This window comes from Megalobrama amblycephala, linkage group LG14 (genome assembly GCF_018812025.1).
Source record: "Megalobrama amblycephala isolate DHTTF-2021 linkage group LG14, ASM1881202v1, whole genome shotgun sequence".
Classification (NCBI taxonomy): domain Eukaryota; kingdom Metazoa; phylum Chordata; class Actinopteri; order Cypriniformes; family Xenocyprididae; genus Megalobrama; species Megalobrama amblycephala.
In genome coordinates this window covers 8,882,568-8,900,245 of record NC_063057.1, presented here as the reverse complement: position 1 = coordinate 8,900,245, position 17,678 = coordinate 8,882,568, and the positions used below count along the sequence as shown (strand labels likewise).

Here is a 17,678-nt window from a genome sequence, read left to right as displayed (position 1 = left end):
TTTTTTGGTGGGACCCCACCTGCCCTTACAGACGAGCAGCAGCTGGAGAGTATTAAGCGCTAAACTTGGGTTTATTTGGTGCATTTGTAGAGCTGGGAGAGATAAAAAGCTTACTTAGCCTCTCAAACCCAATACATTTTCAAATAAGTAAAAATATGACATGGATGATCATATCAGATCTTTGAGTCAATGATTGTTTTTTGAAACAAGTCCCCCTACTGACCAGAACAGGTACGGAAGAGGATTAGGGCCAAGCAATAGTAAAAAAATAAAACCATCTCGAGATTAAAGTTGTTCAATTTCGAGAACAATATCGTTAAATTTTGAGAAAAAAGTCGAGATAAAATGTTGAGAATAAACTCATTAAATTACGAGAAAAAACTTGTTAAATTTCGAGAAAAAAGTCGAGATAAAATGTTGAGAATAAACTCGTTAAATTACGAGAAAAAAGTCGTTAAATTATGAGAACAAACTCGTTAAATTTCGAGAAAAAAGTCGAGATAAAATGTTGAGAATAAACTCGTTAAATTACGAGAAAAAAGTCGTTAAATTATGAGAACAAACTCGTTAAATTTTGAGAAAAAAGTCGAGATAAAATGTTGAGAATAAAGTCATTAAATTACGAGAATAAAGTCATTAAATTACGAGAATGTCATTAAATTACGAGAATAAAGTCATTAAATTACGAGAATAAAGTCATTAAATTACGAGAACAAACTCATTAAATTTCGAGAAAAAAGTCGAGATAAAATGTTGAGAATAAAGTAAATTACGAGAATAAAGTTATAAAATTACGAGAATAATGTCATTAAATTACGAGAATAAAATCAGTAAATTACGAGAATAAACTCATTAAATTACGAGAATAAACTCATTAAATTACGAGGAAAAAAGTCGTTAAATTACGAGAATAAATTTGTTAATTTAATGACTTTATTCTCAACATTTTATCTCGACATTTTTCTCGAAATTTAACAACATTTTTCTCATACTTTAACGACTTTTTTCTCGTAATTTAATGACTTTATTCTCAACATTTTATCTTGACTTTTTTCTCGAAATTTAACGAGTTTTTTCTCGAAATTTAACAACTTTAATCTCGAGATGGTTTTATTTTTTCTTTATTATTGCTTGGCCCTAATCCTCTTCCGTAATAAACTCATTAAATTATGAGTTTATTCTCAACATTTTATCTCGACTTTTTTTTTTTTTAATTTAACGACATTTTTCTCATAATTTAACGAATTTGTTCTCGTAATTTAACAACTTTTTTCTCGTAATTTAATGACTTTATTCTCAACATTTTATTTCGACTTTTTTCTCGAAATTTAACAACTTTAATCTCGAGATGGTTTTTTTTTTTTATTATTGCTTGGCCCTAATCCTCTTCCGTACAAAACACACCCTAGGAAGTAAAATTAGCTCAAATGAAATAATTTATTAGGGAATTGTAAAGAGTTGTAAGTTTACGACCGAGCAACTGAGTCGTCCAGCGATCATTTGCTCGAGCTGTAATAAGCTCTTGTTGTAGCGGATATAAATATCCAACAATCGTGAAAACACTGATTAAAGCACGGTAACTTAAGATCACAGTATAAGACATTAAATTTTAGAAGCACATAATACAAGACACTTTCTTTAAAAAATCTACAAGAGACTTTATTTATTATAACACAAACTAATCTAACACAAACACACGCACACACACATTCATACGCGTTGCAGAAAGGAAATGAGAGAGAAAGAGTTTTAAGAGAGAGAGTGTGATCTGATGAACATAATTCCTAGCAATGCACTTCAAAGACCTGAACGAACCATTAATCATTAATTTAAATGCACCAGTTCAGTTTTAATCTGGGGTACTTGCTTTAGTCGACTTTAAATGTGAATTTCCTCGTCGGCGTGCAGAGAAGGGTTTTCCAAGTTGATGATTTGTCTCTTCAGGTCCAGATAGTGATTAGGTCAAAACCAATCACGTTTGAGCTTGCTGGGAAATTGAAGTCTCTTTGTCGTGGCTGGAGTTAAAGCTGAAGCGGCAAAAGTCGTTGGTTGAACTTTGCGGCAAAACGTAGAACATGAGACTTTCAGCGGAAAAGAAAATTAAGTAAAAGCAAAGAAAAGAAAAGTGAAACTTGTTACTGCACAGTTCTTGGTTCTTGTCTTTGTCTTGGTTCTCTTCTTGAGCTAGTCTTCTCTTGCAATATGACTATTTAAACTCGTCCTGTTTCAAAAGGGCTTTTCTCTGCCCCCAATCATGAAGTGTTAATTCCCGTCTCTATTTTAGCAGAGAGTGCCATTTTAACCATAATTTCTATTAACTGGAATATGATACATTTTAAACAGATTTCATTCAAGCCATAATTTAGGAAAGATGAAAAGAATTAAATTAAGTCCAGATAAGGCATAGTTTCAGTCATTCAGTCAAGAGTTAACACATTTACATGAATTGTGAGTGTTCTGAAGCATCTTGCTTTTTTAAAAGCATAAATGCATTCTGTGTGAACAGCCCTTTTCAGTTAGTTCACTGCATTTTCAGAGCTAATTCACACAGATGCATGGAGACAATCATCAGCTTACTTGTGTGGGAACCATGGACGAATCACACAAATGAATCATTCAGATGATTCTTTCAAAACATAATTGTAATTCAGAATCGAAATTCCGACTCCAGATCGTCTACAGAGAAACCAATGCTGATTACTTTTACGACACATGCTTCCTGATAGCAGGAGAAGTGACAAACCAAATGGTCACCCAAGAAGATAAAGATTCTTTGATCACCAGATCAAAGAAACAGAGAGACAATGCAGACCTTTTGTTTCCTTCCCACATAGCCAGGGCCGGATTAACATAAGGGCTAGGTGGGGCTGAAGCCCCAGGGCCCGCGGGTAGAGGGGGCCCGTGATTGGCTGGAGGAAATGAGATTGACAAGTCATAGGTGGTTGAAAAAAATAACAAGAAAAAATGATTGGAAAATGTGCCTGACTGATAAATCACCGTCCAATCAAAATCACTTTACAATTCGCGACATGACATTGGGAAACGCCTCTTTGCGTTATGCTATCGCATCGCATGTAGACTAGAAAATGGGAAATTGGCCATTATTGCTTGTTCAGCCTCGCTGGTGTTCAAAATGATAAAAAAAAGTGATAGTGGTGCGCAAAAAAAGGAAAAATAAGCTTGAAAGGGAGAAAAGGGATGCTAATCTTACAGCAAAAATTCCAAAACTAACTACTACAGTTCACATAAAACATCCGAGCCAGTGGAAGACCCCGCGTGCAGCGGCAGCTCACAATTATCTTCACCCTCCGACACCGTCGCCTTTACACGTTGAAGAAGGTGAGATAGCAGCTGCAGCAAGTTATTATTCTTATAACGAGTTAAGCCCTATTCGCATGGTAATTGTTTCTCATGAAAACCTAAGGTGTTTTCAACTTTTACAGGGACGAGTCGATTGATTTTATTGCCGTTTGAATTCAGAATGTCAGTGTTTTTCTCTCATCATCATCACCCGTGTAAAAATCCCGAATTAACTTTCCTACTGTTTTTTGACGAACACCAATGTCGTGTGACTTGTCTCCACTATCTGCCTTTGAAGCACATTCTATCAATTGCAGTTCTGGTGCCTCCATCCGTACAACTCGACCTCGACACATTCACATCACATGTTAACACAGCGGTAGAGTTACTCACGGGACACTGCACATATTCGCAATCACAAAAGTTCTTTATTTGCATGTGCTTTAAAGCCCTGCCAGTTAAACATTCGTGTGCTGTTCTGAGATGCGCATTTTCTGACCCCATACACCCGAAGCGTGCACACACACTTAAGCCTGTCAAACAGCACCTGACTACTGGACTTCATCTTTCGCGTCAGATTGCGCCATAATACTGTCAAATACACAAAATGTTTACATAAACACAGTTGGTTATGTCTGAAGTGAGTTGAGAAAATCGGACGCGTGCAGGTCTTAAAGTGACAGCATCCTAATAGTTAGCATGCGGACCCTTGTCCTTATAGGGATAGTTCACCCAAAAATTAAATTCCTGTCATCACATGCTCACTTTCAAGTTGTTTTAAACCTGAATGAGTTTCTTTCTTCTGTTGAACACAAAAGAAAATATTTTAAAGAAGGTTGGTAACCAGACAGTTGATGGCACCCACTGACATTTTTCCTACTATGGAAGTCAATGGGTGCCGTCAATCTCAAAAAAATCTTGTGGTACAAGACACTGTGGCATGGCAAGGGGGCCCTTGGTGTTGCTATAGCCCCAGGGCCCAATGTGTTCTTAATCCGGGCCTGCACATAGCAAACAGACTTGGCCCAAATGTGGCCTCATAATGGCACTGCTGGCGTGTTGCCGGCACTGGCATGCATCATGTCAGCCAACCGTGGGCCATGTGTGGCAATGATGGCACTGCATGCATGACGGCAGACAACATTTGGGCCGATTGTGGATGTGAGGTGTGTGGCCCAGATCAGTGTAACGATTATGGGCCATACTCTGTGTACTGCATGCATGACGGCAGACAACATTTGGGCCAATTGTGGATGTGAGGTGTGTGGCCCAGATCAGTGTAGCGATTATGTGCCATACTCTGTGTACTGGACAATTGTAAGTATTTAGGCCTGCTATATTCAAGGCAAGATTTAACTCAGTGATGGCTTCCGTGCTGCAACTGCCTTCTTCAAATCCCACCAAAGATTTTCAATTGGATTTATGACCCACCTCCGTGCTTGACCGTGGGGATGGTATTCTTTTGGTCATAAGCCCGATCTTTTGCACGCCAGATGTACCGCTGGTCCATATGTCCAAAAAGTTCCAGTTTGGTTTCATCAGTCCATAGAACTGTCTCCCAGAACTCTGTAGTTTTATCCAAATTCCTCCTGGCATATTCTAGTCGACTCCTGATGTTCCTTGAGGTCAAGAGTGGAGTGCGTCTTGGGGTCCGGCCATGAAGTCCTTGATTATTCAGTGCACGTCTTATAGTTGCCACTGAAGCACTTGTACCAGCTCTCATCAGGTCATCCTGTAGCTTTCTTGCAGTCACACAGGGGTTTTTCTTAGCTGTCCTGACTAAGATGCTAAGGGCCCTTGATGAAATTGTGGGCTTTCTTCCACGGCCAGGAAGGTTTGCAGCTGTTCCATAAGTTTTAAACTTCCTTATAATGCTCCCAATGGTGTCTCTTGGAATGTTAAATATTTTGGAAATCTTCTTATACCCAAGGCCCTTCAGATGTGATGAAATAATCTCCTCTCTCAGCTTTTGTGGAAGCTCCTTTGTCTTTCCCATGATTGCAGCTCACCTTGAACACCTTCATGGTTGGGGTTTATATATGCATCACAGCTGAAGCAAATGAAGGATCGTTATAGAGTTCCCAAAGGCTTAATGATGTTTCAGCTCCACTTCAGGCCATAAAAACTGTCAGAAAGCTTTAAAAGTAACAATATTATATAGGGGTTGAATAATTGTGACATGGCTATCTTAACAAAATATACTGTTACACAAAAATACTACATCATACATTTTCTTTGTTGATTTGATGCATCACTTAACTCATAAAGAAGTCATCCAAAGCAGAATCCCGCACTTTGAAAATATTTTTATTCATAAATCCTTAAAACTCTTTGGGGGTTGAATATTTCTGATTGCAACTGTATATATATATATATATATATATATATATATATATATATATATATAGATATAGATAAATATATATATATATATATATATATATATATATATATATATATATATATATACACACACACACACACACACATATATATATATATTTCCCCTAAATAACAGTTTATTTAAAAATATATGTAAAGTTATAGTTACAACTGGGCGGTCAACTATTGTTTATTTTGGCGCGATCTCCACGGTAACAGCAGCTTTTCTGGTTGGTGGATGAGGTTCACGTGATGCGTCGGTTGAAATTTCTCCCACTGAAGGGTGAAGACGTCTGTCGGACAACCGCTGTTCTAGGTAAGTGAAGTTATGTTGTGTACGACCTAACATTAGCTGTTATGTTATGTTAGATGTTTTGAATCAATATTTGGCCTTTTGGAAAGAATTGAACTTAATTTTTTTTTACAAAAAAGCCGCCAAACTCGCAGATTATTTTGGTTATTATGATTAATGAATTCCATCACTCGTAACAGCTATCTTTAAAAATAGAATAACAACCCATTTTTGGCGCTTTTTGAAATACATGAAACTCGGATGCCACTTAGTTCTTTATTGAAGTGAATTTTGCCTATAAGGTAGCTGATTCACTGCCCCTTGAACTTGAGAACCCAGATATGAGGATTGACGCGACCGGGGTGAGATAGACCGGCCTGCGGGATGTCCGAGGCGCGGTGCTTCCTGTCCAGTGTGCGGAACAATGTAGCCCACTGTTGTTAAAAAATCACAGCAAAATCAGCAACAGTAATTGACTTTTTTAACTGAAAGTGATTCAAAGGTTGTACAATCAGATTTAATTATATCTAAATCTAATCTCTGACTTTGATAATCAGGATAGGTCTATGTCTGATATTTTTGTTTTAGCTAGTAGACATTCTTAAAACAATAAGAAAGCAATTTGTTATTTCGTAAGCATTTTGCATCAGTCATGTAGAATCAAATCTGGAATAATCATTGTGTCACATAAACAAAGACATGTTTTTGGTATTTGTAGGAGGTCATTGTTAGTTTACATTAACCTATGCAATAAGTAACTGTTTAAGACAGACCAGTACATTTTGAAATTAAATGCACTTTTTTTGAGGTGGAAATAAGATGTTATGCTTTGAATGCGTTACATTATCAGTACTTCAACAGTGCATTGGTTACTCTGTTTACACCACAGTTTCCATATCTCAACATTTTTAAGGTTTTTGTTTGCTAAAATGGTCTTATTTGTCATAATACTGTTGTCAAACTCTGACAAGCCAGTTAGTCATTCAATAGTGCCATATTATTGGCAATCATTTCCTGTAAAAAACACCAAAGCAACCTTATTTTTCATTTGTTACCTACATTTATTTACAGTAGATGGATGAATGTTTGTATATGTATTTATTAATTTTGTATTATTATTTTGTCTTTTAGCTGCTGTGAGGAAAAAATTGTCTGACACCAGCCCCAGACAGCAACATAGTGTGGCCCAGATCCGGCCCACATCTGGTACATGTGGTTTACACGCGGACCAGATGTGGGCCGGATCTGGCCCGACACTATGTTGCTGTCAGGGACAAGACTAATAGTCTGCTGGAATAAGGAGAGAGAAATGAGGGGCTGCAGAGCTGTACTTCACTTCCTGAGGACAGTCCTAAATAGGATCACGTTCTCCCTCACACATACAAACATTCTGATGTGTAAATTTGTTTTAAGTATTTTTTTTTTTTAATTTGCTCTATATTTGTTGAGAGTAAAATTACATTATAATATCTTTACATTTCAGTGCTAGATTCATTCATATATTCATGAGGTGGTAATAAGATATGCTTTGATTGTACTAAATAAAATAGCCTTCACACAGTTACACAATTCTGAATGTGGTTATTATTATTATTATTATTGGCTTGTGCAATATTGTTAAATAAACTAATTTTGAGAATTGAATTTCCTTGTGACTAATTTGTTCACATGGTTTGGGTAAGATTAGGCTGGGTTATGGCTCATTTTTGGGGTTTCTGGTTAAAGGGTGGTGGTGATATGGTTAACATATGGCTGAGAATTGGTACCAATAATAAAACCTGTATTGGCCCACTTCAGGGCCAGTTAAGGGTTATTAACTGGCTGAGATTCGGGCCGGTTATGGCCCATGTGTGACCCCTGTCTTTAATCCAGTTCTGGGCCACTTCAGGGCCGTCATTCTTTGCGGTACTTGGGCCGAGGGAAACGTGATCGTGTGGCCCAGAGCTGGGCCAGAAAACATTTGCTATGTGGGTTACTTCACAGAAAAGCCAACGGAGACTGTTCTACAAATAAAACTGCATCAAAATTGTTCCAAACAATTTTAAATGGACTTATCAAACATCTTTTAACTACATACATTTTGCATTATGTGTTCACAAATAGTTACTGTAACTATCTTAATCCATTCATACCTATGTTTGGAGGCCTTAATTTGATCTAAACTGCGTCACATCCACTCCGTCTTCATGCAAAGCACAGTTTATGTTAATGGTTACTGACTGTTAAAACAGCAGGTCATGGGACAGACCTGTTAACAAATAAACAAATGCAGGGACAATGATTTAGCCATTTCATATCGTGTTTGGTGTTTATCTGTTCCCTACGATGCCTTTAATAATTTGAAAGAGGTTTGGTAAAGAAATAATGCATGGATAAAATGTTAAAGACACTATTTTAACACTGTACTTTATGCTATGCAAATGAGTTCCACACTAGGGTGGGTAACACCGGGGCTACTTCAGATAACAGTGGCCAATCACACTCCAGGATCGGCAAGGCGCCCAATTTCAATCTCCTCCTCATCAGAAAGGGATAAATATGTCTGGCCACTCTGCCATAAAGCCCCGTTTGGTGGAGAGCTGCAGTGATGGTTGACTTTCTACAACCATCTCCCATCTCCCGACTGCATCTCTGGAGCTCAGCCACAGTGATTTTTGGGTACTTCTTTACCACTCTCACCAAGGCTCTTCTCCCCCGATAGCTCAGTTTGGCCGGACGGCCAGCTCTAGGAAGGGTTCTGGTCGTCCCAAACGTCTTCTTTTAAGGATTATGGAGGCCACTGTGCTCTTAGGAACCTTAAGTGCAGCAGAAATTGTTTTGTAACCTTGGCCAGGTCTGTGCCTTGCCACAATTCTGTCTCTGAGCTCTTCAGGCAGTTCCTTTGACCTCATGATTCTCATTTGCTCTGACATGCACTGTGAGCTGTAAGGTCTTATATAGACAGGTGTGTGGCTTTCCTAATCAAGTCCAATCAGTATAATCAAACACAGCTGGACTCAAGTGAAGGTGTAGAACCATCTCAAGGATGATCAGAAGAAATGGACAGCACCTGAGTTAAATATATGAGTGTCACAGCAAAGGGTCTGAATACTTAGGACCATGTGATATTTCAGTTTTTCTTTTTTAATAAATCTGCAAAAATGTCAACAATTCTGTGTTTTTCTGTCAATATGGGGTGCTGTGTGTACATTAATGAGGAAAAAAATGAACTTAAATGATTTTAGCAAATGGCTGCAATATAACAAAGAGTGAAAAATTTAAGCGGGTCTGAATACTTTCCGTACCCACTATATCTGGACACAGTGATTATAAAAAAAAATTAACAGCAACCTAATTTATTATTCTAATGAGGCATTTCAGTGCCATTGCTTTGTCTCAAGATGCACACCAGTAATGTTTTTTTTTTTTTTTTTTTTTTTTTTTTTTCCCTAAGGCATGTTTATAAAAGCTACTTAAATGTCCTAATTGAACTTTGGCCTAATCCTGGCTTAATCTCAGCCAAAGTCCCTGTCTAAACCCTGTCTGTGAAACCGGGCCTTACTGTATCATCTCGTTTCAAGATTAAATGTTTTACTGCCCTCTAGCAGGAAGACTAACGCATTACAGTAAGAAATGGGCTTTTTCCGCCTGTCTTTAGAATAAGTAGTGTTTTGCTGCCATCTCGTGGATGAGTAACGCATTGCCACCTTTAACGCAGCTGGCCATGGCTGCTAATTTGCTGTATACTTGCTATAGTGAATGACATATATTCCATAGTGAACATTGTATGTACAACTTAAATTTGTGATTTAGCTTTTTACTAACAATAAACTTTACTATTTAATGAAGGATTTATAAAAGTAAAAAAAATAATAATAATTAAAAAAAAAAAAATAGCTTATAGTTGTCACACAATGATGTGATGTTATTTATAAAGATTTCTATTCCTGTAATTTGAGCAGTTATCAGTGTATCAGCAGGTGTTTGATGCTGTAAATATCCTGGGTGCTTCCTCTCTCTGAAACCTTTAATGTCTCCAGTGTGACTATTTTTTGCCTCTGGCAGGTGTGTGTGTGTGCATCCTCACTGAAGTGTCTCGACATGGAGGAGGAGTTCTTTTCTCTGCTGACGTGCTTTCGATAAATATGGAGAAAATCATAAATGCCTCCTCTGATTTGTCACTGAAGCTCTTTGGTGGTTTCCTCTGTTGTGTCTAATAAGGTAATGATGAACTTGATTGGAAAGTTTTGGGGCTTGCTCTCTCTCTTTAGGGGAATGACAGCGCCCAGTTTCTTCAGTGTGTTTGAGGGAGCAGAGGAGAAACTTGTGTGTTTCTGAAATAGAGCTGAAGGAGAAGATGGGGAGATGTTTGATGCTGATGTTACTGATCAAAATCATCACTGCAGGTAGATATAAATATACATATATTTTGGCTAACTGTCACATATCTATATTTTGTGCATTTATTAAAATGTTTGAGTTTTGTGATATTGTTTTCTAACTTTTTTCCCTGTTTTACTGTTTTTTTTTTCTAATAGCTCTGTCCCTTTTGGGTCATTCCGTGTCAAATCAAACTAATTTCTGTAACATATTTATATTTATTAAAATGTTTATTTGAGGTGTTTTTTGTTTGTTTGTTTGTTTGTTTTTTAAGTTTTCTCACTTTTTTCCTCTGTATTGTTCTTTTTTCGAATCTCTTTCCCTTCTGGGTCATTCTGTGTCAAATCAAACAAATTTCTGTAACATCCTTGATTAAAATGTTTGATCTTGTTCACATTTTGTTCTGAAGTATGACAAACATAAATGGTGATAAAAGTCAAAATATTAACTACCATAGATGAATATTTACTGAGTAATCCACTATTTATCTCCTTGTAAATATAAAATAATAATGGTGACATCTTTCTAAAGTCATCCCCCACCCCCTCTTATTGTTCCCATTGCTCTCTCTCTCTCGTTCAGTGTGCACCTGTTGCAAAAAGTGTGAATTATTTTGTCAATCTCTTTCTTTCTCTCATTTTCTCAGTGTTTCTTCATGTCTCATTCTCTCTGTTCAATATATAGACCATGTGAATGTGAGGTTGGTTGGTGGTCACAGTCGCTGTTCTGGTAGAGTGGAGGTTCATCATAGAGGTCAGTGGGGAACAGTGTGTGATGATGACTGGGATTTGGCTGATGCTGCAGTGGTGTGTAGAGAGCTGGACTGTGGAGAACCTGTAGATGCTCTGGCTGATGCTCGTTTTGGACCAGGATCAGGACCAATCTGGATGAGTTTTGTCATGTGTGCTGGATCAGAGTCTACACTGAAGAACTGTGGGTCAGCAGGATGGGGTAAACATATGTGTGATCACAGTAAAGATGCTGGAGTTATCTGCTCAGGTAAGGTGCTCCAAATCTGAGTTCATTATTACATCACTGAACATTGTTCACATTTCACTAAATTTTAATTCATACATGTACAAAATCTTTAAAATTTCAATTTTTCTCAATGATGGAATAATTCTTTTAACTCTGCCTGCTGAGTCCCTTTACTGTAGGCCTTCAAAGAAACATCTAAAAGCACATCTCTTAGGCCACATCAGTAATGATCTCTTACATCAGTAGCCTACTCATTCTGTTAATTAACTCTTCACTACTCACAATCTTTCACAACCGGCCCAATAATTTTACCAAAGTAGCCTATTTTAATTTTTCTAGTGCGGTCCGGGGGCATTCAGAAACGTTCATTCAGGAACGAAACATGTTGCTCGAAGAAGCGCCAAGTAAATTGTATCTGAAAAATGCACATACTACTCAACACGTCGGTAAGCTGGCGGTTACCTCTTCTCAGCTACAATCTCATGTATATATAATATATATATATATATATATATATATATATATATATATATATATATATATATATATAAATATATATATATATATATATATATATATATATATATATATATTTATATTTATATACACACAGTTGTATTTTTTATTTGAAAATGACCGATTGTTTCGCTAGATAAGACCCTTATTCTTCGTCTGATAATGCCTTTTGAAGCTGCACAGAAACTGTAGCCTAATTTTGACCTTCATCCGTCTGGAGGCCTTTGAAGTCCATTATAAGGAGAAAAAAGCCTGGAATCTTTTCATCAAAAACTTTAATTTCTTTTCGACTGACAAAATAAAGAAATGAACATCTTGGATGACATAGGGGTGAGTAAATTATCAAGAAAAGTTTATTTAAAAGTGGACTAATCCTTTAAATGATCTGTGTTCTTTCAGGTGTCAGGCTTATTGGAAACACCAGATGCTCTGGGAGGTTAGAAATACTTGATGATCAGTCGTGGGTTTCAGTGTGTGCTGATGCCTTTGACCAGCAGGATGCAGAGGTTGTGTGTAGAGAGCTGGACTGTGGGGCTCCTGTACAGGTGCTGGGAGAAGATGTTTTTGGCAAAGGAGACGCTCAGATGTGGACACAAGAGATTCAGTGCAGAGGAAATGAGTCTCAGATTCACCTCTGTCCAACATTACCATCACATGAAAACAACTGTTCAAATGACAATGATATTGGATTGATATGTGCAGGTTAGAACTTTTTTCTTTATAAACTGAAATCAAATTTAATGTTCTCAAAATATTTGTTTCACAGTAGTTTTTTTTCTCCCCTAATTCTTTTCCTTTGCCCATATGTTTTTAATACCTATCTATTCATTATATAGACAACATGAGAGTGAGGTTGGTTGGTGGTACCAATCGCTGTGCTGGTAGAGTGGAGGTTCATCATAGAGGTCAGTGGGGAACAGTGTGCGGTATTGGCTGGGATTTGGCTGATGCTGCAGTGGTGTGTAGAGAGCTGGACTGTGGAGAACCTGTAGATGCTCTGAGTGATGCTCATTTTGGACCAGGATCAGGACAAGTCTGGACAAATCGCAAGATATGTATTGGATCAGAGTCAACACTGAAGAACTGTAGGTCAACAGGATGGGGTAAAAGTCCCTGTGATCATAGTAAAGATGCTGGAGTCATTTGCTCAGGTGAGCTGATCCAAACCCTATCACTGATCCAACTGCCTCAAAGGGAAAGTTCACACACAGAAAAAAAATCTGTCATTTACTCAGCATTCCAGACCTATATGACTGTGTTCAGAATATTCTTCTAAAAATCACTCTTTTGTGTTCCCTGAAAGAGATAAACAAAGCCATATGAGTTTTGGTTTACATTAGAGTGATTTATTTGACCATGATTCCTTTTTACATTAAAGGGTCATGTCATGTCATGTTATAGACCAATAGTGACAAAATTACTAATTTAAATAACAATCAAAATGGATTAAAAAAAAAAAAAAGGTGACAAATTTGTTTTTTCTTGTCTCTCACTGCCTCAGGTGTCAGGCTTATTGGAAACTCCAGCTGCTCTGGGAGGTTAGAGATACTTGATGATCAGACGTGGGTTTCAGTGTGTGCTGCTGCCTTTGACCAGCAGGATGCAGAGGTTGTGTGTAGAGAGCTGGACTGTGGGGCTCCTGTACAGGTGCTGGGAGAAGATGCTTTTGGAAAAGGAGACGCTCAGATGTGGACACAAGAGATTCAGTGCAGAGGAAATGAGTCTCAGATTCACCTCTGTCCAACATCACCATCACTTGAAAATACCTGTTCTAATGACAATGATATTGGATTGATATGTGCAGGTTAGAACTAATTTCCACTTCACATTAAAATCTCAGGATTGAAACTTAATGTAATATTTCAAAATAGGCTGTGAAAAATGACTTTCCTCTTTCCTCTTGGTCTTTCAATTTTACAATTTTACAATAAATTGGCCATTTGACATGTGTAAGCTTAAATTAAAGTATTTGAAAGACAAACATTTTTAAAGCATTTTTTTTTCTTTTTCAAGCATATGTGTGGCACAATTTTTGTCACACACTGCAGCTCTGTACACAAACAGTTCAATAAAATACGTGAGTGACAACCGCATTCTACAACTAAATTAACTACCGAAAAATACAGGTAGTGACAACCGCATTTACAGAAATTCTATGCAGTGTGTACCGAACCAAACTGAACAACTAGCTGTTAATGACGTTTACGTGCACCGGATCGCGTGTCAAACTGCCAATGGTTGAAATCACGTGACTTTGGCGCTCGAACACCAGATTCGATTGATTCACTGTGCTCCGATGCTTCCTGAAGCATTGTTTTGTAATCGGCCATCACTTTATAATTCGTTATTTTGGGGTTTTTTTGGCGCACCAAAAATATTCTCGTTGCTTTATAATATTAATATTGAACCACTGTACTCACATGAACTGATTTAGGTGTGTTTTTAGTACCTTTATGGATCTTGAGAGAGGAAATGACATTGCTCCCTATGCAGGCCTCATGGAGCCATCGGATTTCAACTAAAATATCTTAATTTCTGTTCCGAGGATTAACAAAGGTCTTACCGGTGTGGAAAGGCATGAGGGTAAGCAATAAATGACAGAATTTTCATTTTTGGGTGAACTAACCCTTTAAATTGTTTTGTCACTTTTATATTAATTTGGTCACAATAACGGATACCAAACACGTGAGACGCCAGAACATCACTATATGGTCTCCAAGCTGTCAATCATCGCATTTTCGAGACTGAGCCATGTTCCGTACACACATGTAATGATAATTTAGGGGATTCACTCACTCATTTAAATGCAGTTGTCACTCCTGAAACTTACAGTGTGTACGTGGGCAATTGACTCTTTTCTTCAGCTCCTCCCACAGTGGAGTGGCTATAGCAAAATCTCCCATTTATTGTGAGTAAACAATTTTATTATGTTTGAACATTCTGTCCTACTCATGTGAATGTGTATCACCCTCTATCACCCCTGTAGAACTGAGCCTGCACACCTCATTTGTTTGACTCTAAAAAGCTCTATTTTGCACTCTTCTGACAAGATCCAGTCCCACCGAAATCTCCAGTGATGTCTGGCAAACTATATAGGCACTTATGTTTGATGACATCCAAGGCTTTTTATGGTAATCCGTCAAATGTGGGCATGTCACATCTGATCATAGTTCTAGAGACTTATTGACCCCAATACCTGTAACACAGCATTTCTCCAACTATGATCTTTGAAGATTTTTTGGCCACACAATCTATCCTCATACTATGATTCTTATCTTCTCCAGTTGTTCTAAACTTCTTATTTTTTGCCATCATAATAGAAATGGGAATTCTAAACCATTTTATTAAGGCCACTTCCTGATTTGTGCAGGTCAACTATATTTTTTTACACATCATTACTGTATTCTCAGATCTTCCCATTGTGATTGGTGAATATTGGATACTGTCTTATGTTTCACCTCTAATTTATAGTCCAGTGAAAGAGGAAGTCATATACCACTTCAATTTCACTAATCACTTAGGTTGAAATGTACAATATGAATAGGAGTATATCATTTAGCTGGAGTTTTACTCCTAATAATGGTGCAAATAATTGTAGCAGGTATGTTTTGTGCCTATTACTTCTAACAATTTAATGTATTTAATTTCACATTATTTTTTCTAAAGATTTACTTCAAAATATTAGCAAAGATCTAACCTGCAATTGAGGGGAAAATCAAGACAGAAAGCAACAAATATATTTTTTCACAGCCTGTTTTGCTTACCAGGAGTCCTATTTTTATCTTCTTCATGTGATTTTTGTATCTTTTTTACCTTTTTTGTTTCATTGTCTCTTCATGTCTAATTTTCTCTATTCAATAAACAGACCGTGTGAATGTGAGGTTGGTAAATGGTACCAATCGCTGTGCTGGTAGAGTGGAGGTTCTTCATAGAGGTCAGTGGGGAACAGTGTGTGGTGAATTCTGGGATTTGGCTGATGCTGCAGTGGTGTGTAGAGAGCTGGACTGTGGAAAACCTGTGGATGCTCTGAGTGATGCTCGTTTTGGACCAGGATCAGGACCAATCTGGATGAGTACTGTCATATGTGCTGGATCAGAGTCTACACTGAAGAACTGTGGGTCACTGGATGGGTTTTTTGACTACTGTGATCATATAAAAGATGTAGGAGTCATCTGCTCAGGTAGCTTCAAAATGAAAATGTAAATTTGTTAAGTAAGGTAGTGTATGTTGTGTTCTGTAAGGTTCATTCATACTCAGTGTTGTTTTTTTTTTTTTTTTTTTTTTTTTTTTTATAGGAGTGAGGCTGGTTGGAGGTTCTCGCTGTTCTGGGAGGTTAGAGATACTTGATGATCAGTCGTGGGTTTCAGTGTGTGCTGCTGCCTTTGACCAGCAGGATGCAGAGGTTGTGTGTAGAGAGCTGGACTGTGGGGCTCCTGTACAGGTGCTGGGAGAAGATGCTTTTGGAAAAGGAGACGCTCAGATGTGGACACAAGAGATTCAATGCAGAGGAAATGAGACTCAGATTCACCTCTGTCCAACATCACCATCAAATAAAAACAACTGTTCACATGACAGTATTGTTGGACTGATGTGTGCAGGTTTGAACAAATTTTCTTTGAGTAAAAATAATAATACTAACAATAATAAAATTAGTTGTTTTTCTCTCATCTGTCCTTCACTGTGTCTTTGTTTCTTATTCTGTTTGTTCAATATACAGACCATGTGAATGTGAGGTTGGTTGGTGGCAACAGTTCCTGCGCTGGTAGAGTGGAGGTTCATCATAGAGGTCAATGGGGACAAGTTTGTGGTGATTTCTGGGATATGGCTGATGCTGCAGTGGTGTGTAGAGAGCTGGACTGTGGAGAACCTGTAGATGCTCTGAGTGATGATTATTTTGGACCAGGACCAACATGGATGAGTAATGTGTTATGTACTGGATCAGAATCTACACTGAAGAACTGTGGGGCATCATCAGGGGTTAGACATGGCTGTGCTTATAGTGAAAATGCTGAAGTTATCTGTTCAGGTAAACTGCTTCAGACCTAACCTCACTGATGAGCCACCTGCCTTAAAGCAACTTCTCATTCATAATTAGAAGAAAAAATAAAGGGAAAAAAAGCTGTATTGACTTTCATATTTTAAAACTTTTACTTTTAGCTTTTAATAAATAGTGCTTAATGGTTGACCAACAACAAGATTTATATTGTCAGATAATGTACCCGTATTTTTTTTTTTTCATGTGAGAAATAATTTTGTGGTCAAATGACATGCAAAACATATATTTAATGTTTTGTAACACTTAACAATGGTTACATTTGTTTACATTAATGCATCAGGTTTCACAAACTAACAAAAAAACAGAGATGGATTTTTCTGATTGTTACAGGGATTGTCTGACAAGGATAAAAGCATTACTTATTACTACATTAGGCTCATGAATGAGAGAAGCAGAGAAAGTTAATTGTAAACTGTTTAAAACTGTCATTAATCAATCCAGAGATAATTAACACAAAACATCGCATTTTTTTAAATCCTGAAACCCTTTTTTTTTTTTTAATTTCACCTATAAAATAAGTGTCTCATGTTTTTATGTCTGTCTCTTCTCCAGGAGTGAGGCTGGTTGGAGGTTCTCGCTGCTCTGGGAGGTTAGAGATACTTGATAATCAGACGTGGGTTTCAGTGTGTGCTGCTGCCTTTGACCAGCAGGATGCAGAGGTTGTGTGTCGAGAGCTGGACTGTGGGGCTCCTGTACAGGTGCTGGGAGAAGATGCTTTTGGAAAAGGAGACGCTCAGATGTGGACACAAGAGATTCAGTGCAGAGGAGATGAGTCTCAGATTCACCTCTGTCCAA

General features: G+C 37.6%; 2 protein-coding genes across 2 annotated transcripts; both read left to right on the top strand.

Annotated features, from left to right (window-relative positions):
- Window positions 1-10,310: 10,310 nt before the first annotated feature.
- Window positions 10,311-13,636, top strand: LOC125245571 (scavenger receptor cysteine-rich type 1 protein M130-like). Its single transcript, XM_048156226.1, has 5 exons — window positions 10,311-10,359; window positions 11,018-11,332; window positions 12,227-12,529; window positions 12,664-12,978; window positions 13,329-13,636. Exons 1-5 carry the CDS (start codon window positions 10,311-10,313, stop codon window positions 13,634-13,636), a joined length of 1,290 nt encoding a protein of 429 aa, XP_048012183.1.
- A 1,770-nt stretch (window positions 13,637-15,406) lies between these two features.
- Window positions 15,407-16,873, top strand: LOC125245570 (soluble scavenger receptor cysteine-rich domain-containing protein SSC5D-like). The gene is made up of 4 exons (XM_048156225.1): window positions 15,407-15,428; window positions 15,693-16,007; window positions 16,123-16,425; window positions 16,545-16,873. The coding sequence occupies exons 1-4, from the start codon at window positions 15,407-15,409 to the stop codon at window positions 16,871-16,873; spliced, it is 969 nt and encodes a 322-aa protein (XP_048012182.1).
- Window positions 16,874-17,678: the final 805 nt, after the last annotated feature.